The sequence below is a fragment of the Tachysurus vachellii genome, chromosome 19 (assembly GCF_030014155.1).
Source record: "Tachysurus vachellii isolate PV-2020 chromosome 19, HZAU_Pvac_v1, whole genome shotgun sequence".
Lineage (NCBI taxonomy): Eukaryota > Metazoa > Chordata > Actinopteri > Siluriformes > Bagridae > Tachysurus > Tachysurus vachellii.
This window is the reverse complement of record NC_083478.1, coordinates 3,832,501-3,851,271: the sequence shown is the minus strand read 5'-3', so window position 1 is coordinate 3,851,271 and position 18,771 is coordinate 3,832,501. Positions and strand designations below refer to the sequence as shown.

The window sequence follows — 18,771 nt, the reverse complement described above, 5'->3', positions numbered from 1 at the left end:
TATTATTATTATTATTATTATCATTATTGTTATTATTATTATTGTTGTTGTTATTGTTATTGTTTTAAAACAATATAAAATCTTATTTTAAGCCTGATTAATGCTTTCTTTATGCCAATAAAATAATTTTAGAATTGTATAAGGTACAAATCACTTAAGGAATACTGTAAAATATTATATATCATATATAATAACAACAAATATATCTAATAATTAAAGAAAAACTTTTATATGTTGAAGTTTATAATATAACAAATTGGTTATTCCAGTAAAAATGGGTTTTGATGTATTGCTAAAAATTGCAAAAAGTGTTACAACTGTCCCTGGTCTCCCCTATATATATGTAGACATATGTACATCATGTAATATATAGATATATATGTAAACATATGTACATCATGTAATATATAGATATATATGTAAACATATGTACATCATGTAATATATAGATATATATGTAAACATATGTATAGCATGTAATTATATAGATATATGTAAACATATGTACATCATGTAATATATAGATATATATGTAAACATATGTACATCATGTAATGTATAGATATATATATGTAAACATATGTACATCATGTAATGTATAGATATATATGTAAACATATGTACATCATGTAATGTATAGATATATATATGTAAACATATGTATAGCATGTAATATATAGATATATGTAAACATATGTATAGCATGTAATATATAGATATATGTAAACATATGTACATCATGTAATATATAGATATATATGTAAACATATGTACATCATGTAATGTATAGATATATATGTAAACATATGTACAGCATGTAATGTATAGATATATATGTAAACATATGTACATCATGTAATGTATAGATATATATGTAAACATATGTACATCATGTAATGTATAGATATATATATGTAAACATATGTATAGCATGTAATATATAGATATATGTAAACATATGTATAGCATGTAATATATAGATATATATGTAAACATATGTACATCATGTAATATATAGATATATATGTAAACATATGTACAGCATGTAATGTATAGATATATATGTAAACATATGTACATCATGTAATGTATAGATATATATGTAAACATATGTACATCATGTAATATATAGATATATATGTAAACATATGTACATCATGTAATGTATAGATATATATGTAAACATATGTACATCATGTAATGTATAGATATATATATGTAAACATATGTACATCATGTATTGTATAGATATATATATGTAAACATATGTACATCATGTAATGTATAGATATATATATGTAAACATATGTACATCATGTAATATATAGATATATATGTAAACATATGTACATCATGTAATATATAGATATATATGTAAACATATGTACAGCATGTAATGTATAGATATATATGTAAACATATGTACATCATGTAATGTATAGATATATATGTAAACATATGTACATCATGTAATATATAGATATATATGTAAACATATGTACATCATGTAATATATAGATATATATGTAAACATATGTACATCATGTAATATATAGATATATATGTAAACATATGTACAGCATGTAATATATAGATATATATGTAAACATATGTACATCATGTAATGTATAGATATATATGTAAACATATGTACATCATGTAATGTATAGATATATATGTAAACATATGTACATCATGTAATATATAGATATATATGTAAACATATGTACATCATGTAATGTATAGATATATATGTAAACATATGTACAGCATGTAATATATAGGTATATATGTAAACATATGTACATCATGTAATATATAGATATATATGTAAACATATGTATAGCATGTAATATATAGATATATATGTAAACATATGTACATCATGTAATGTATAGATATATATGTAAACATATGTACAGCATGTAATATATAGGTATATATGTAAACATATGTACAGTGAATAAATATAAAGGCTATAGCAGTGCAGAGATGTGGGGACATTGTTGTAAAGGAAGAACAAGTAGAAGGTAACAAGGTTATGGCTTAAAAAAATGTGCAAGCTGAATAAACATGTCCACTAAATATATATATATATATATATAAATATACATGAATGTGAAATATTAGGCAGAATGTGCAGTAGGGTATATATAGATACACATAAATACAGCCGTACAGTAGTGTAAGAAATAAAAAATGCATCGTGTAAAAATAAGACGATGATGGTGAAGATCTTAATGAAGAACAAGAAGTTTATTCCAGCATAGCAGTGACAAAATACATGATGTACTTTGGGTTCATCAGAGTCAATAAGAACCCTGAGCAACCCTTTTGTTTTCCCTTTTGGTAATTTAAATGAAGTTCCGCTTTGAATGTGTATTGAGTGTAAGAACTAAATGTCTCCCAAATGGCTGGGCTACACCTTGTTGTCTAGCTGATTGTCTTTAAATGTTAATCATGGTCACGTACACCTTGTCTTGGTATTGTTACAATTGTTATCAACCAAGTGGTCACTTTAAATGGTAATCGCAGTCACGTAGACCCTTTGTTCGTGGTGATGCTTAATGTCCTGCTGCCGTTCCCATATTTATAATTGAATCAACTTTATACGTTTAGAGTCCTAAACGTATTACCTTATGATACTTAAACCTTTTTAGGAATGAGCTCTTTTAGATGTGTACCTTGGAGTGGAATTTGGGTGCAATTTCTGTAATTTCTTACAGTAGGGTATATATAGATACACATAAATACAGCTGTACAGTAGGGTATATATAGATACACATAAATAAAATAGTGCAGATGTATGTAAGGCACAATATGTGTAGAGAATGAAAGGTGATTTATACTATAGGTTACAGCTACAAGTCAAGTCAAGAAGCTTTTATTGTCATTTCAACCATATATACTGTAGCTGTTGCAGTACACAGTGAAATGAGACAACGTTTCTCCAGGACCATGAAGCTACATAAAACGCATCTGTGTGACCGGGTGCAAACAGTGCAGGACAAAAGTCAATGCAGGACAAAAGAGAAAAGACAGTGCAAGACAAAAGACAGTGCAGGACAAGACAAAAAGACAGCGCAAGACAAAAGACAGTGCAGGACAGGACAAAAGACCGTGCAGGACACAGGACAGTGCAGAACGAAATACAAAAGACAGTGCAGGACAAGAAAAAAGACAGTGTGGGACAAGACAAGAAGACAGTGTGGGACAAGACAAAAAGACAGTGCAAGACAAAAGACAGTGCAGAACAAAATACAAAAGACAGTGCAGGACAAAAGACAGTGTGGGACAAAATACAAAAGGACAGTGCAGGATAAAAAACAAAAGACAGTGTAGGACAAAAGACAGTGTGGGACAAAATACAAAAAGACAGTGCAGGACAAAAGACAAAAGACAGTGTAGGACAAAAGACAGTGCAGGACAAAAGACAGTGTGGGACAAAAGACAAAAAGACAGTGCAGGACAAAAGACAAAAGACAGTGCAGGACAAAAAATACAAGACAATACACAAAAGCAGCACAGACCAGTGTAAATACTGTAAATACTGTATGTTCAACAATAATACGTGTGCAGAAATACTGGAATGAACACATTAGTATTATAGCAGCAGTTACATGAGATAATGTTAAATATTGTGCAAAACAGCAATCAACTGAAATGTGAGACAACATGTGCAAAGAGCAAAAAACAGCATGTAAACAGCTTGATGTATGTATATTGGAAGTGTGTGTATTTAGTGTAGGTCTGTGCAGTCCATATAGTTTATGTGTGTGTGTGTGTGTGTGTGTGTGTGTGTGCACATTACAACACCCACTGAACCTCAGGAAGGATTTAGGTCAGTGAGTGAGTGAGAGAGTTTAGTAATAGTTTAGGAGCAGGGGCAGTTGTGGGCGGGGCTTAAACGGCGTTACACGTAAACACGTGACATCAGGCTACGTTTAAAAACGGTTACCGTGTTACATTTTAAACCGAGGAAGGTAAAGGTGAGTTGACGCTAAATGTTTATATCCTCATCTTATTTAAGTGTAGTTTCTACTCGTTTTACTAGTAAATTGATATCTGAATTGTAAAAGTTTCTATGGGTTTCCAGAAACATCAGGGGATATAAAATGGCCACCATGAGGTATGGTCCTGCAAGCATGATGCTCAGGGATGAAGATGAAGATGAAGATGAAGGTGGGAACTACAGCAGGCCTGCTTTTAAATGCTCTAAACTGTATCATAACCTTGTGTGCTCTGTGATAGCCAGACAAATCTGTCTAAAGTTTACTTGATGATGTTTTGGTGTGACTCTACACAAACAGTTTAAAAAGTGCCACAACACCCAGCCTGGTCAGGGTAAAAATGATCTTGCGTTGAGAAATCTATTCTTCCTCTAGGAGGCAGTAGAGAGCTGTAAATGGAGCTACTAGCAACGTTCTAGTGATTAGCTGTAACCAGGTGTCTCTTTCCAAAAGAAGTGATCTTTAACCAGCATTAAAAAGTCCTTGAGGGTTAAATCAGTTACAAGAGTTTTGCTGTGTTCTTGTCTAGGTCAGACACAACAGAGTGGGGAAAATTTAATAAAGAAAGTGTGTGTGTGTGTGTGTGTGTGTGTGTGTGTGTGTGTGTGTGTGTGTGTGTGTGAGTGAGAGAACTGTAAAATGATGCGCAAGAGTATTATGACCAAACATTTGACTATCAATTATCATTTGTGGTGTTTTTTTTTTTTTTGCATACACATTATACATGATGATATATATATATTTTTTTTTAAACCAGGACACATTTCACTTGGAACAGATGATGAACTTAAGTATAAATATCCCAGACAAACAAAATGCCATTTCAAAGCCAATTCTTTTGACCTAAATCTGGAATAAGTAATAAATCTGGGCAGTAATAAGAATAATTTAATTGGGTGTTGAATGCTAATTACTTTTAAACATGAGGTCCAAATGTGATTGTTTTGCACTTAATTTTTCCCTTTTTCTTTGTTTTTTGTAAAAAAAAAATAAATAAATAAAAGTCCACTGTAATTGATGATGATTTTTTTTTTTTTTTTTTTTGTTGCAGCTGATGAACCCATAAATATAAGTAATTGCCAAAGTTGATCACTTTCACATACCAGAACAAACCACTGTGTTTTTTTTTTTTTTTTTTCCCATGCTTGTATAAAATATACGATATGTGTATGTATGTCTGTCGGTGAAGTTTGAGATTACTCATTTAGAGGCAGCACTGCTTATTTTTCACACCAGTGTAGAAAGCAGTTGAGGCATGAGCTTATTCACTGTGGCATTTCAGATTTTGCCTGTAGTGTACTTATTTTATGTGCTGTTGCACTTTCACAGCCAAAGCAGTTGATGATGCTGATCCAAATGCAGTGATGCTGTGCCCTTATGACAGCAACCACAGGATCCGTGCGTGTCGCTTCCCCTATCACATCATCAAGTGTGCCAAGGTCAGTGTGTGACTTTACTAAAGTAAGGGTGTCTGCCTCGTGCTGTAAATGTAGTAATTCAGTGATTTTTTAACATTTTTATTGATTCTTTTGTCCCAATGTTTAAACTGTAAATCTGAGCCAGTGTATTTCTGAGGGTTTCTCTCTCTCTCTGTTCAGAATCACCCCAAACTAGCAAAAGAGCATAAGACATGCCCCTTCAATGCCAAGCACTTGGTTCCCTCTCATGAGCTGGCACATCATATCGAGCACTGTAAGGATAGATGCTTAATTACCACGGAGGACGGTAAGATCATAGATGGTAATGCCTTAATGCCTCTCTTAAAACAATCCATGTATTGGATAACAAATCTGATCCTATCCAACGAGAGCTGTTTTCCACAGAGCCTTATTACCTCTATATCGTTCTCTCCACTTGTAGAGGACAGTGCTAGAATGAACCCGAAATTTCACGTGCCTTCTATGTGGACCGCCCCTGCATGTGAAGAGGACTGGGATAAAGGTTAGTGTGCTGTACAGGGTTAATGTGGAACTTTTGCTAGTGTTGTGTTGTGTTTTTTTTCTCTGTAAATTTACAGATTTACTACGTTTCCAACATGGTCCAAGTTTTCTTCGACTTTATAAGTATGTGTTAACTGATTGAAATGGGAGCGTTAATCATGGGCCAAAAGTGGTAAGTAACAACATAATCCGTGACCAAATGGGGAGGAAATCTCTACAGGACAAAATGTGTTCATGTTGTTTTGTTAAAACAAACAGGAGGTCAAATCGCTTTAGGGCAAGATTTTCTTATTAAAAGAAAAAGTTGCAAGACAAAAAGCTGTTCGTACTGTAAGGGTGTTTCTCATTCTGAAAGAATCCTATAAGTGCTGGGGGATTATCTCTGGTGTAAACTTGTAAGTGGGGATATGCCTGGCACTCTTTAACTAGCCATCAGCAAGTTGTTTTGTACCTGTGTTGAAATATAATGGTTGGAAGAGAATCTCCATGATTGTGTCTAGGGTATTTTATTATTATTTTTTTCAATTGAGTGGTGTTTCTGATATAAGTAAAAGATAAAAATGCAAAAAACATGCCATTTCTAATGAGTTTGAGATGTATACATGCTTTCTGGTCGTGATTCGATCTCATTGTTGCTGCAGAGGCTGATGAAAACGCAAAGACGTTTGTGTGGGGTGTGACGAACAATCTGCTCCCCGTAAATCAGTAAGTCAACAACTGAAATGAAAATGGGCTTTCCAGTATCTTGTATGGTTCGGTCCCCATACCCAAAGTACGGTTACATCAGATTTGCTGTGCTACAGTTTCCTTTGCCTTTTCTTAGACCTGAGCAACCAGTGACCAACAACTTGAAGGCTGGAATCCGTGCACCTCGAACTCTCCCCGGGAAATTCTGTGAGTTCTGATGTCATAAATTTTAAAAGGCAGTTTATTTATTGTAGTGTCCAAATCAACAAAACCAGTGTGATGGCTACATTCTCATCTCTGCTAGGGTTTTGAACCTGTAGCTGCCACAATGTTGCTCTAGGTGGCAGCAATAGATTTGTTTGGCATAAAGTGCCTGCAGGTTGAACTCGAGAAGCTGAGCTGCAGTTTGCTTGGATTAATAGGTTTTTACTTAATAAGCACTATTTTTAATAGTCGCTTTACTTTCAGGTTCTCTTAAATAAATCTCTAGAGAGGATTGTGTACTATCTTATACAGAAAGGGTAGGTGTGGTTGCAGCTTCTCATTCTAACCAAGAGAAAGCCATACCTTTTGGGGGATAAGATTGGTCTCCCAACCATCCCTCTAATCTTGTGTGTGTGTGTGTGTGTGTGTGTGTGTGTGTGTGTGTGTGTGTGTGTGTGTGTGTGTGTGTGTGTGTGTGTGTGTGTGTGTGTGTGTGTGTGTGTGTGTGTGTGTGTGTGTGTGTGTGTGTGTGTGTGTGTGTGTGTGTGTGTGTGTGTGTGTGTGTGTGTGTGTGTGTGTGTGTGTGTGTGTGTGTGTGTGTGTGTTGATTCATGGATAAATATTTTGCTTTTAAGTCCAAGAGAGGACAATAGATGTAGTTGGTAAATTGATGTATTGTAAGTTTCATAAGAGGAATAAAACACATCGGCTCATGACGTTCCAGCACAATAATAAACTCCAGGGTTGTAGCAGTGACTTCACATCAGGCTACATCACCTCAACTTGTCATTAACAGTTGGTCATGTTTAACAGTTGGTAGTTGTTTCAGTTGCTTGCTTAATTTTTCTAAATGTTTCTCTTATTCTTTTCACAGGATAAATCCCTTCCATGTTCATTTTGTTCTGCATCTACAGCCAACTGAAGAGTTTTTATTATTGACCTTTAAAATACTGACCCCCCCTTTTTTGATAAGCTAAGCTTATGCTAGCTTTTAACAGTTTTGAGACTGACCCTACTTCCCTGGATTTTAACTTGATTTAAGTCAAACAAAGAAGTAACACTTCTGTTGGAACCGTTGTCCTTTTCTCTGGTTAATAAATATAGAATTGTTTGAATTTGCTTTGTGAAATGTTGTCTCTCTATGGTGTTTAAAACTTGGTGTGTCTCAATCGTTTGAGAGCTATAACAACGATAAGCTTCTTCTAAAGTGCATCCAACTTGAGGGGTGTCAGAAAATATGGTGCCATTTCCAATAAGGTAAGGGGGTGGAACCATTGGTTTAAAAAAAAAACCAAAAAAAAACTTGGGAAATTGTGGCATGTAAAGAATAAAACACTTCACTTCAGGATGGTTTTGTAATTGGGAACAATTCTGCATTTTTGTGGTAACTCAACTCTAACTGCTTCACATGCCCACAAGTGTGTTATTATTTTACATAAAGTGTCCTTGCTGCCCTTGCAGCCCTACTGGTACTACTCCAGGAGAAATGTAGGAATGTTCTCTTCCTCCTTTCCATCAAGCTGCCGGTGAACGGGCTGCTGTGATGGTGGACCATGCTAATGTTGAAATGATTGAAAAGTCGGTAGGGCAAAGCCACAGGTCTGCCCTCTTCTCTTCATCTCCTCTGCCTCATTTAACCCGTGCAGACAGCTGGACACAGCAGATGGGCCCTGCTGGCTGTGCTGATAACCGCTTTGTGCAAGTGTGTATGCTTCTCAGAAACATTTTGCATTTCTTTGAGCATTCAGGTGCCACAGATTGCACTGATGGTCTATAAATGCTGTCACATTTATACAGCCTATTGACACTTGCCTTCAAACCTCTTTATTGGTGAAATACACATTAGTACTTAAGAGGTTAATGGCCAATAATAATTGTGTAACCACTTTAATTTTTTTTTTCTTTTCGCCCTTCTTCCCATTTCCTTCCTGGATTTTGCATTTGTGCTTGAGCAAAATTAGTTAGGTACTTAACATTTCAGCTTAGTCTTGGTTGGCGTATATGGCGGCATCTTTTGCCACCTTTTCCTGCACATGTTTTTATTAAGATTATTTATCAGACGGATGGATGGATGATCAGACAAGTAGATGGGTAAATGGTGGATGAATGATGAGACATATGGATGGATGATGAGACAGATGGATGGATATATTGATGATCAGATGGATGAAAAGAACAGACAAATTGATGGGTAGATGGCTGGATAGATGGACAAGCAGGCTGATAGATGGGTGGGCAGATAAGTGGATGGATATTGTTAAAAAATGTTCTGCAATGTTTACTGTTTGTTTATTGAAGACCTTGTTTTTTCCCCTCTCTTCCCCCCTTTTCCTACAAAACACATCACTTTATTCTTTATTCCCTTTATGTCCTACTGTAAAGCCTTGACTATAGACCCCTGTGCTGACATTAGGATGGGTGAGGACATCAGCAAAATGACCATATGAGCTTTGCTAAGGATGTCACTGAGGAAAATTAGAGACCTCATACACATCATCTCAGAATTTAAAGCTAGGCTTTAAACCTGTTTCCCATCGTTCAATGTTCTTAATAATCTCTAGTACAAATAGAGCAAGAGAAAATCCATCTCAGATTGTCATATCTCATATATTGTGGGATTTTTTTTCATCATTTGAAACTGGAAATAAAAAGTTTTAGAATTTTGTAATATTTTAAAACAAAGAAAGTAAATGTTCAGTATGTTGAATATGTAATGTTGACTGCTTTGTACAAAAGGGCAGATTTTCCTCATGTATAATCTTTTCTACTGAAACAGAAGAGAAAACACACCAATATATTTGATCTTACGCTTGTCCTTTTAGTGCAAACGCTTTCCACTGAAGTAAATGAAAATGTGCATTTAGACTTCTGGACCTCCCTCTATCTAATATTTCATGGTAGGAAGGAAGCAAAAGTAACTCAGGAAACTACCGAGGGCCTGTTTGACAAACACATGAATTAATGCGTGACTCAGGTGTTTATCTCGTCCCGTCCTAATCCACCACGGGAAGCCCATGAAACACTATTGCTTACAAAATGCATTTTTACCATTATTTTCTTTATAAATAATTAGCTTAATGTTCCAATAAAATGATTCTTCTGTATTAATAAATTCTAGGTTAGACTCGGGATTTTGCCAAGCGAGCACTTTGTGGATGTTTTTAGTTCTTCTTGTTAGTGTCCATGTAGAAGACTTTTGACACTTTTCTGACAAACGGACGAAAGCATCTCTAATGTTTACACAAGTAAAGATACCTAGAGGACAAAAATAAAGTGTGCTCTATCACCACCATTTCATGGTGCGCATCATCAGATTTAAATTACACAGTTAAAAATATTCAGCAAAAGAAAAAAGAAGGAAGGAAGGAGAGTGGGGTTTGGGAATAAACTACACTACAGGAATAAAACACTACAAAGTCTATGATAAAGCCTGATGTGTGCTGATGTGTGATTATGTGGAGCTATAGCTCATCTGTGTGTGTGTATGTAATGTTTTTTAATGTGATGATCAGACAGACAGATAGATTGGTAGACTGATGGATGGATACATGATCAGACAAATATGGTAATGGATGGATGGATGGACGGATGGAAGGATGATCAGACAGATAGATGGGTAGACGGATGGATGGATGGATGATCAGACAGAGATGGGTAGACTGATTAATGGATGGATGGATGGATGGATGCATGGATGGACAGGTGATCAGACAGATGGGAAGACTGATGGATGGATGGATGGATGATCAGACAGAGATGGGTAGACTGATTAATGGATGGATGGATGGATGGATGGACAGATGATCAAACAGATAGATGGGTAGACTGATGGATGGATGGATGGATGGATGGATGGATGGACAGATGATCAGACAGATGGGTAGACTGATGGATGGATGGATGGATGGATGGATGGATGATCAGACAGATAGATGTGTAGACGGATGGATGGATGGATGGATGATCAGACAGAGATGGGTAGACTGATTAATGGATGGATGGATGGATGGATGGATGGACAGATGATCAGACAGATGGGAAGACTGATGGATGGATGGATGGATGATCAGACAGAGATGGTTAGACTGATTAATGGATGGATGGATGGATGGACAGATGATCAAACAGATAGATGGGTAGACTGATTAATGGATGGATGGATGGATGGATGGACAGATGATCAGACAGATGGGTAGACTGATGAATGGATGGATGGATGGATGATCAGACAGAGATTGGTAGACTGATTAATGGATGGATGGATGGACAGATGATCAAACAGATAGATGGGTAGACTGATGGATGGATGGATGGATGGACAGATGATCAGACAGATGGGTAGACGGATGGATGGATGGATGGATGATCAGACAGAGATGGGTAGACTGATGGATGGATGGATGGATGGATGGATGGATGATCAGACAGATAGATGGGTAGACTGATAGATGGATGGATGGATGATCAGACAAAGAGATGGGTTGGAAGGATGGAAAGATGATCAGCCAGATATTTGGATGATCAGACAGATAGATGGGTAGACTGATGGATGGATGGATGGATAGATGGATGGATGATCAGACAAATAAATGAGTTGAAAGAATGGAAAGATGATCAGCCAGATAGATAGTAGGTTGATGGATGGACGATCAGTCTAATAGATGTGTAGACAGCTGGATATATGGACAAGCAGGCAGATAGATTGATGGACAGATGGATGGGCAGGTAGGTGGATGGATATTGTTAAAAAATGTGATAATGGGGATTAAAATCTGTGCCTGAGAATTGTCAAGGTTTTATAAATCTTACTGGACTTGAGTTTGAAAGTGTTTTGTTGGGTTTCTGTTGCCTGCCTGCTGCTTTCACTGACCTTTTCAAAATGCAGTAATGATGAAAAAAAAAAAACCTTGCAAAACAGAGGAAACATTTCAGTCAGGCTTAGTTTCAGTGCTGTGTGAGTTTAAAGGTACATTTGCAATTGTATCTGTACTATATATGTGTGGAAGTGTTCTGAAATCTTTATTTTCCATGATGGACTAAAATATTTCATGTGTTATCTCATACACCAGCGTTGTTACTACACAAAACGTTACACGAAATGGAAAAGTGTAGGAGGAAGTTTATTATTGTAATATTCAGCCCGTAGCTCAGACTGTCAATTCCCATTACCGTCTTGTTATGCAATATTTTGTGTGTTGCGCAAACACTAGGGATGTGCTACAGCGCAGCGGTGCCTAAAATGCCTTTTGCTGTCAGTCATCGTTTAGAAACGCTGGGCTGAACAAAAAAGGAAGGGATGAGGGTAAAAGCGGCTGTCACTTCCTTTTCCTCGCACACCACTGGATCGAGGGGACAGTCTGTCCTGAGACTGAGAGAAAGGTGCTACAGCTGTTACTCCCAACTGTACAGGTCATGTCTGGCACTCTGGGGATATGAGGGGCATCCAGGGAATAGACACACACACACACACACACACACACACACACACACACACAAACACAGACCAGAATTCATAAACAACTGAATTAAAAGTATGAGTTAATTAGAGCAAGAATGAAAACATGAATGAATGAATGTTTAGTGGATGGAAAAGTTTAGTTTCTTGTTTGGGTTTTCTCTCTATGCATTTTTGCAGATTTTATATCTGACAGCCAAAAACAGGACTTTCACACTACAGTGGCTGCTCTAGAAAACTAGAAAACTCCAAATGACCAAATGGAAAAAGACCAGGCTACTTTTTTTTCCTGATCTTTAACTGTCCTGTTTCTGTTCTTGGCTTTTTCTGTCTTTTGAAGCCCATCCACATGAAGTTGAAATGAATTCTTTTCTTCGCACATCCCAACTGACGAGGTTAGGGTCAGTACGCAGGGGCAGCTATGATGCTATGATACAGTACCCTGGAGCGGAGGGGTTAAGGACCTTGCTTAATTGCTCATCAGCGGCAGCTTGGCAGTGCTGTGGATTAACCCTGGTTTACCAGTCAACAACACAGTGCCTTAACCACTTGAGCCACCTCTGTCCAATGTGCATTTAGTGATGCTTTTCTGTAGAACACAGCTGTAAAGCATGACCATTTGAATCACCATATCCGTCCTCGCTTGTCAAACCAGTCTGATTATTCTCCTCTGTTCTCATCTTCCTCATTAACAAACAGTTTCTGTTCCACCAGCAGATTGATTCAATTCCACTGGCAGTAGAATAAGACTGGTTTCGAGCTTGAAATTAGTGTAACTGTCTAGAAATAAGTTCAATAATCCTTCCTCTGGTTTCATCTAATCGTAAGGAAATAGTAAATAATGTTTACTATATTCACAATATTGTCATTTCCGATTTTTGAAATTCTTAAACCAGCACGTCTGGCACTAAACACTAGCCCATAGTGTGAATCGACAATCATTTTTTCTCTCATTCTGAAATTTGACATGAACATTACCTGAAGCTGGACCTGTACCTTCATTGTAAAACGTTCTACTGCTGCCTTAAAAACGGCCATCAACTCAACTTGATCTTAAGCCAGTAGTCGAGTTGGTGGATTGCTTAAATTTCATTTTTGAAAACGTATAAACTTGAGATCAGTATCCATAACATACATGTGCATATAATTCATTCACTCACTCATCTTCTACCGCTTATCCGAACTACCTCGGGTCACGGGGAGCCTGTGCCTATCTCAGGCATCAAGGCAGGATACACTCTGGACGGAGTGCCAACCCATCACAGGGCACACACACATACACACACTCTCATTCACTCACACAATCACACACTACGGACAATTTTCCAGAGATGCCAATCAACCTACCATGCATGTCTTTGGACCGGGGGAGGAAACCGGAGTACCCGGAGGAAACCCCCGAGGCACGGGGAGAACATGCAAACTCCACACACACAAGGCGGAGGCGGGAATCGAACCCACAACCCTGGAGGTGTGAGGCGAACGTGCTAACCACTAAGCCACCGTGCCCCCCTTGTGCATATAATATTTGATATTTTTGCATACATTTTTAAGTAGCCAAAATAATCATTGACTGCACATTTTATATTGAGAGTATGTTCAGAAATCTGGATCATCTTTGCTTATCAATTTCATTTGAGGTGTGTGTGTGTGTGTGTGTGTGTGTGTGTGTGTGTGTGTGTGTGTGTGTGTGTGTGTGTGTGTGTGTGTGTAACGTGTCTAAAAGATGGCTCTAACTGCATTTCCTGTGTTGTGGTTGATCTGCAGGTTGTGTCTCTTAGTGATCACATGACCATGAGCCTGCAGGGTCATGATGTAATACCACTTCTCAGAACAGACTGACGTTAAAGGATGATTTTTTTTTAAATGATCTTTTAAATGCTGACTGTAAGAAAAAAAGGTGCTGAGGACAGTCATACCGTGTCCTTACAGTGTACACTAAAAAAAAATGACAGAATAGTTTTCTTCGAGAACAAGCAAGCCTGCGGCAGCTGTGGCAAGGATAAACTCCCATTGTTTAGTTTAGTTTAGTTTAGTTTATTCATTTATAAAGCACATTTAAAAACAACAGCCGTTGCAGCCAAAGTGCTGTACATCAAGTAGAAACAAACAAGAATAGTGCAAAAGTAAAAACACAATCCAAAACAAAACAAAAGAAAACACATAAAATTTTACACTTTCAAACAGAGTTAAAACATACAGAATAAAAGTGGGTTTTTAAAGCAGATTTAAACAATGAGACAGTGGTAGCAGATCTTAAATGAAGAGGGAGATTGTTCCACAACTTTGGAGCTGCCATAGCAAACGCCCGATCGCCCTTAGTTTTAAAATGTGCACGAGGTACAGAGAGAAGGAATTGATTAGCAGACCGAAGAGATCTAGTGGTAGGGTACGGAGTGAGGAGGTCACAAATATACTGGGGAGCGCAACCATGTAAAGCTTTAAAAACATGTTATGAGGAAGAAAGCTTGAGGTGAACCAGAGTCTTATGGGAACCTTATCCTCATTTGGGTGACACCAGAGAGTGTGAATAGAAATAATGTTCTTACTACAGTTATATACAGTTAATCTGGAGCTCTTGAGCAACTCATAAATTAACTCATCATCTGAGTTCATTATTGGTTCAACATCAACTCCTCCATGCTGAAGTTTCAAAAAAGTTTTCTCCTCATGAGGTCGGCATCTTCTCTTCAAATGTCCAACATCTTCATGAAGCCGAATCCAACAGGAGCTGGTACAGCTTCGGGATCCTTATGGAGATGGCCTTTTCTCTTTAAAGGACATCATTAAGCAGTTTATCATTAAAATCATCATGAAACGGTTTAACATCTGTATGTGTGACTGAACTTCCTTATACTGATGGAATAAAACCCCAAAACAAAATGTTATCACAGAAGATTTCAGTTATATTTAATAGATTTATCTTTTAAACTTAATCTGTTTCTCCTGCTTCGGTTTTACTGCATCTGCGGAGGAAAGAGAAGTTTAATGTAAAAGATTACAAACAGTTTTACTGTTTAACAAAACAGTGTTTCTTACAGTGTTTAAAAATATAAAAAACTCTTCAACTTATAAATAGGGGTACACGGTGGCTTAGTGGTTAGCACGTTCGCCTCACACCTCCAGGGTTGGGGGTTCGATTTCTGCCTCCACCTTGTGTGTGTGGAGTTTGCATGTTCTCCCCGTGCCTCGGGGGTTTCCTCCGGGTACTCCGGTTTCCTCCCCCGGTCCAAAGACATGCATGGTAGTTTGATTGGCATCTCTGTAAAATTGTCCCTAGTGTGTGAGTGTGTGTGTGCCCTGCGATGGGTTGGCACTCCATCCAGGGTGTATCCTGCCTTGATGCCCGATGACGCCTGAGATAGGCACAAGCTCCCCATGACCCGAGGTAGTTCTGATAAGCGGTAGAAAATGAATGAATGAACTTATAAATATTTATACATATAATGTGACTATAATACTACTCATATGTAATTGTCAGAACTTTCGAAACTTTGATCTTTCAAACCCAATGTTGAGTTTGCATCACGTTTACAGGAAATTCTCTACTTCTTTTAGATTAGGAAATTAGTAACTTCCTATTATGACCATCTATAACCAGCTATGACAAGCTATGATCACAGCAATCACGATCAGCTTTTAAATACGAACGGTGTAATGATCTGATGATTTGGAATCATCACACATCAATTATTATTGATTAGTGTCCATGGAGATTTTGTAATCTCCAAAGAGTTTGCAATTAAGGAGGGACGGAGTAAAGGAGAGAAGCAAGGAGTGATGGTTGGAAGGAAGGAGGGAAGGGTGGAAGAAAAGCGGGGAAAATAGAATGAAGGATAGAATGAGGACATGAGAAAAGAAGGGAATGAACGAAGGAGGGAAAGAGGGAAGAAGCGAAGGAGGAAAGGAAGAAGGTAATAAGGATCGACAGAGGGATAGAGAGGAAGTAAAGAATATTCACACACACGTGCACACACACACGCACACACGCACATAACCTACACTAAATACACACACTTCCAATATACATCCATCAAACTGTTTACATGCTGTTTTTGCACACTGTTTTGCTCTTTGCACATGTTGTCTCACATTTCAGTTGATTGCTGTTTTGCACAAAACTTTACATTATCTCATGTAACTGCTGCTATAATACTAATGTGTTCATTCCAGTATTTCTGCACACGTAATATTGTTGAACATACAGTATTAACAGTATTTACACTGGTCAGTGCTGCTTTTGTGTATTGTCTTTTGTGTATTGTCTTGTATTTCTTGTTCTGGACTGTCTTTTGTCCTGCACTGTCTTTTGTCTTTTGTCCTGCACTGTATTGTGTCCTGCACTGTCTTTTGTCTTGCACTGTATTTTGTCTTTTGTCCTGCACTGTCTTTTTGTCTTGTCCTGCACTGTCTTTCTGTCTTTTTGTATTTTGTCCTGCAGAGTCTTTCTGTCTTTCTGTCTTTTGTCCTGCACTGTCTTTTGTCCTGCATTGTCTTTCTGTCTTTTTTGTCTTTTGTCCTGCAGAGTCTTTCTGTCTTTTTGTCTTTTGTCCTGCAGAGTCTTTCTGTCTTTTTGTCTTTTGTCCTGCAGAGTCTTTCTGTCTTTCTGTCTTTTGTCCTGCACTGTCTTTTGTCCTGCATTGTCTTTCTGTCTTTCTGTCTTTTGTCCTGCAGAGTCTTTCTGTCTTTTTGTCTTTTGTCCTGCACTGTCTTTTGTCCTGCACTGTCTTTTGTCCTGCACTGTCTTTTGTCCTGCATTGTCTTTCTGTCTTTTTTGTCTTTTGTCCTGCAGAGTCTTTCTGTCTTTTTGTCTTTTGTCCTGCACTGTCTTTTGTCCTGCACTGTCTTTCTGTCTTTTTTTGCCTTTTGTCCTGCACCATCTTTCTGTCTTTTTTGTCTTTTGTCCTGCAGAGTCTTTCTGTCTTTCTGTCTTTTGTTCTGCACTGTTTTTTGTCCTGCACTGTCTTTTGTCCTGCATTGTCTTTCTGTCTTTTTGTCTTTTGTCCTGCAGAGTCTTTCTGTCTTTTTGTCTTTTGTCCTGCACTGTCTTTTGTCCTGCACTGTCTTTTGTCCTGCACTGTCTTTCTGTCTTTTTGTCTTTTGTCCTGCACTTAGTTAGATTGTGAGATTGTAAAAGGAGCAACTTTTATGATATTATTTATAAGGCATTAGATTATTCTCTTCTTTTGAGTTTACTGACCTGGAATCTTTTTCTGTCACTGGATTTAAAAGGTTCCACTGAATTAAATAACAACTGTGTAATTGCTGGTCATTTCTTTTATGACCACATGGCAAACAATCTAACAAGAAAATAAATCCCTGTTGCTCTGGATGTACAGCACAAACCCCTGTAGAGTCCTGACAACACTTTGGCAATCCCAGACTGAGGGAATTAAAAACACTCACATGTCACTGCATTGTAGAAGATTTCTAATCGTAAAACATTTCTGACTGCTTTCCCAGTTTCATTTACAAGACCCATGATATCCAGAGGAAGATTTGTTGGTAATAATGATAACCAAAATGCTTTTATCCATATATTATGATCGTATCCTATCCATATAACAAATAACATGTTTGTTTGTATTTTATTTCCTGTGTTAAAGTGTAAATACTTTATCTGTTAATAGGGTGACTTCTGTTTGGACAGCGACGTCTCACTGAGTTTTCTTCTCCTTTCTTTAATCTTCACTGTCATGCTAGCATTTATGTACGCATGTGTTTGTTTTTGTACTCTCAGCCCTGACATTTCCTCTGTTCCGGTGCCTTTCTGTGGCTCTGTCAGCTCCTAATACCACATCAGTCCTCAGCACCGTGTCGCTGCTTGACAGCTCCGACCACCAGGAGTGACCTTTTCCTCCAGCCTTTCTGTTCCTCTGTCCGTCTTTCTTCAGAAGCGAAGTCGTCGTTGCTCCGGTCGTTCGGAGCCCCTCGGTGGGGAGGGTGTACTCTGTGGCACAGCTCTCCCACTAGCTTTGCTTTCTTTCCACTCTTCATCTCGATTACTTTTTCCTCCACAAAACGTGTTTCTTCCAGGAAAGGAGGCTTTTATATCAATGCTGACATTTATCCAGCTGATTTACACAGATACGAGTAGCTAGACCTCTCAGCTGAGCCATTCAAACCCAGCCTTTGGCGTAATACAGTAGCCTCACAGTGAGCTCAGGATACAAGGCTGCAGACCTTTCAAGTTTTGCACGTACTACAAAATAAAGAAGGCTGTGTGATTGTGATCGCGATAATCATCCATATGTTTGTAGCTTGTTTCTCAGAGTGTTTATGTCTTGTCTGGACCAGGATTTAGGTCAGTGTTATCACATGTAATTCTAATCTCTAATTTGGATTACTTTGTCTTTCATTACATATATCTCCACCACCATCTGTTTTACTCACTGATTTTCTTTTTTAACATGTCACATGACCAACAGTGGCTTATCATGCTTAGTCTATTGCACAAAACTGATGTGCGGATCCC

The 18,771-nt window shown here is 37.5% G+C and overlaps 1 protein-coding gene across 2 annotated transcripts; it reads left to right on the top strand.

The window, feature by feature from the left end:
• Nucleotides 1–3,969: 3,969 nt before the first annotated feature.
• zgc:56699 (uncharacterized protein LOC405758 homolog) lies at nucleotides 3,970–7,901 on the top strand. Of its 2 annotated transcripts, XM_060894375.1 has the most exons (8): nucleotides 3,970–3,989; nucleotides 4,097–4,176; nucleotides 5,340–5,449; nucleotides 5,609–5,735; nucleotides 5,871–5,951; nucleotides 6,592–6,655; nucleotides 6,774–6,844; nucleotides 7,716–7,901. In XM_060894375.1, coding segments are annotated over exons 2-8 (516 nt in total). In that variant the 5' UTR covers nucleotides 3,970–3,989; nucleotides 4,097–4,115; the 3' UTR covers nucleotides 7,718–7,901. The 2 variants fall into 2 exon arrangements, with proteins under 2 accessions (XP_060750358.1, XP_060750356.1); XM_060894373.1 differs by lacking the exon at nucleotides 3,970–3,989 and having other exon boundaries at nucleotides 4,097–4,182.
• The last annotated feature ends 10,870 nt before the right edge of the window (nucleotides 7,902–18,771 follow it).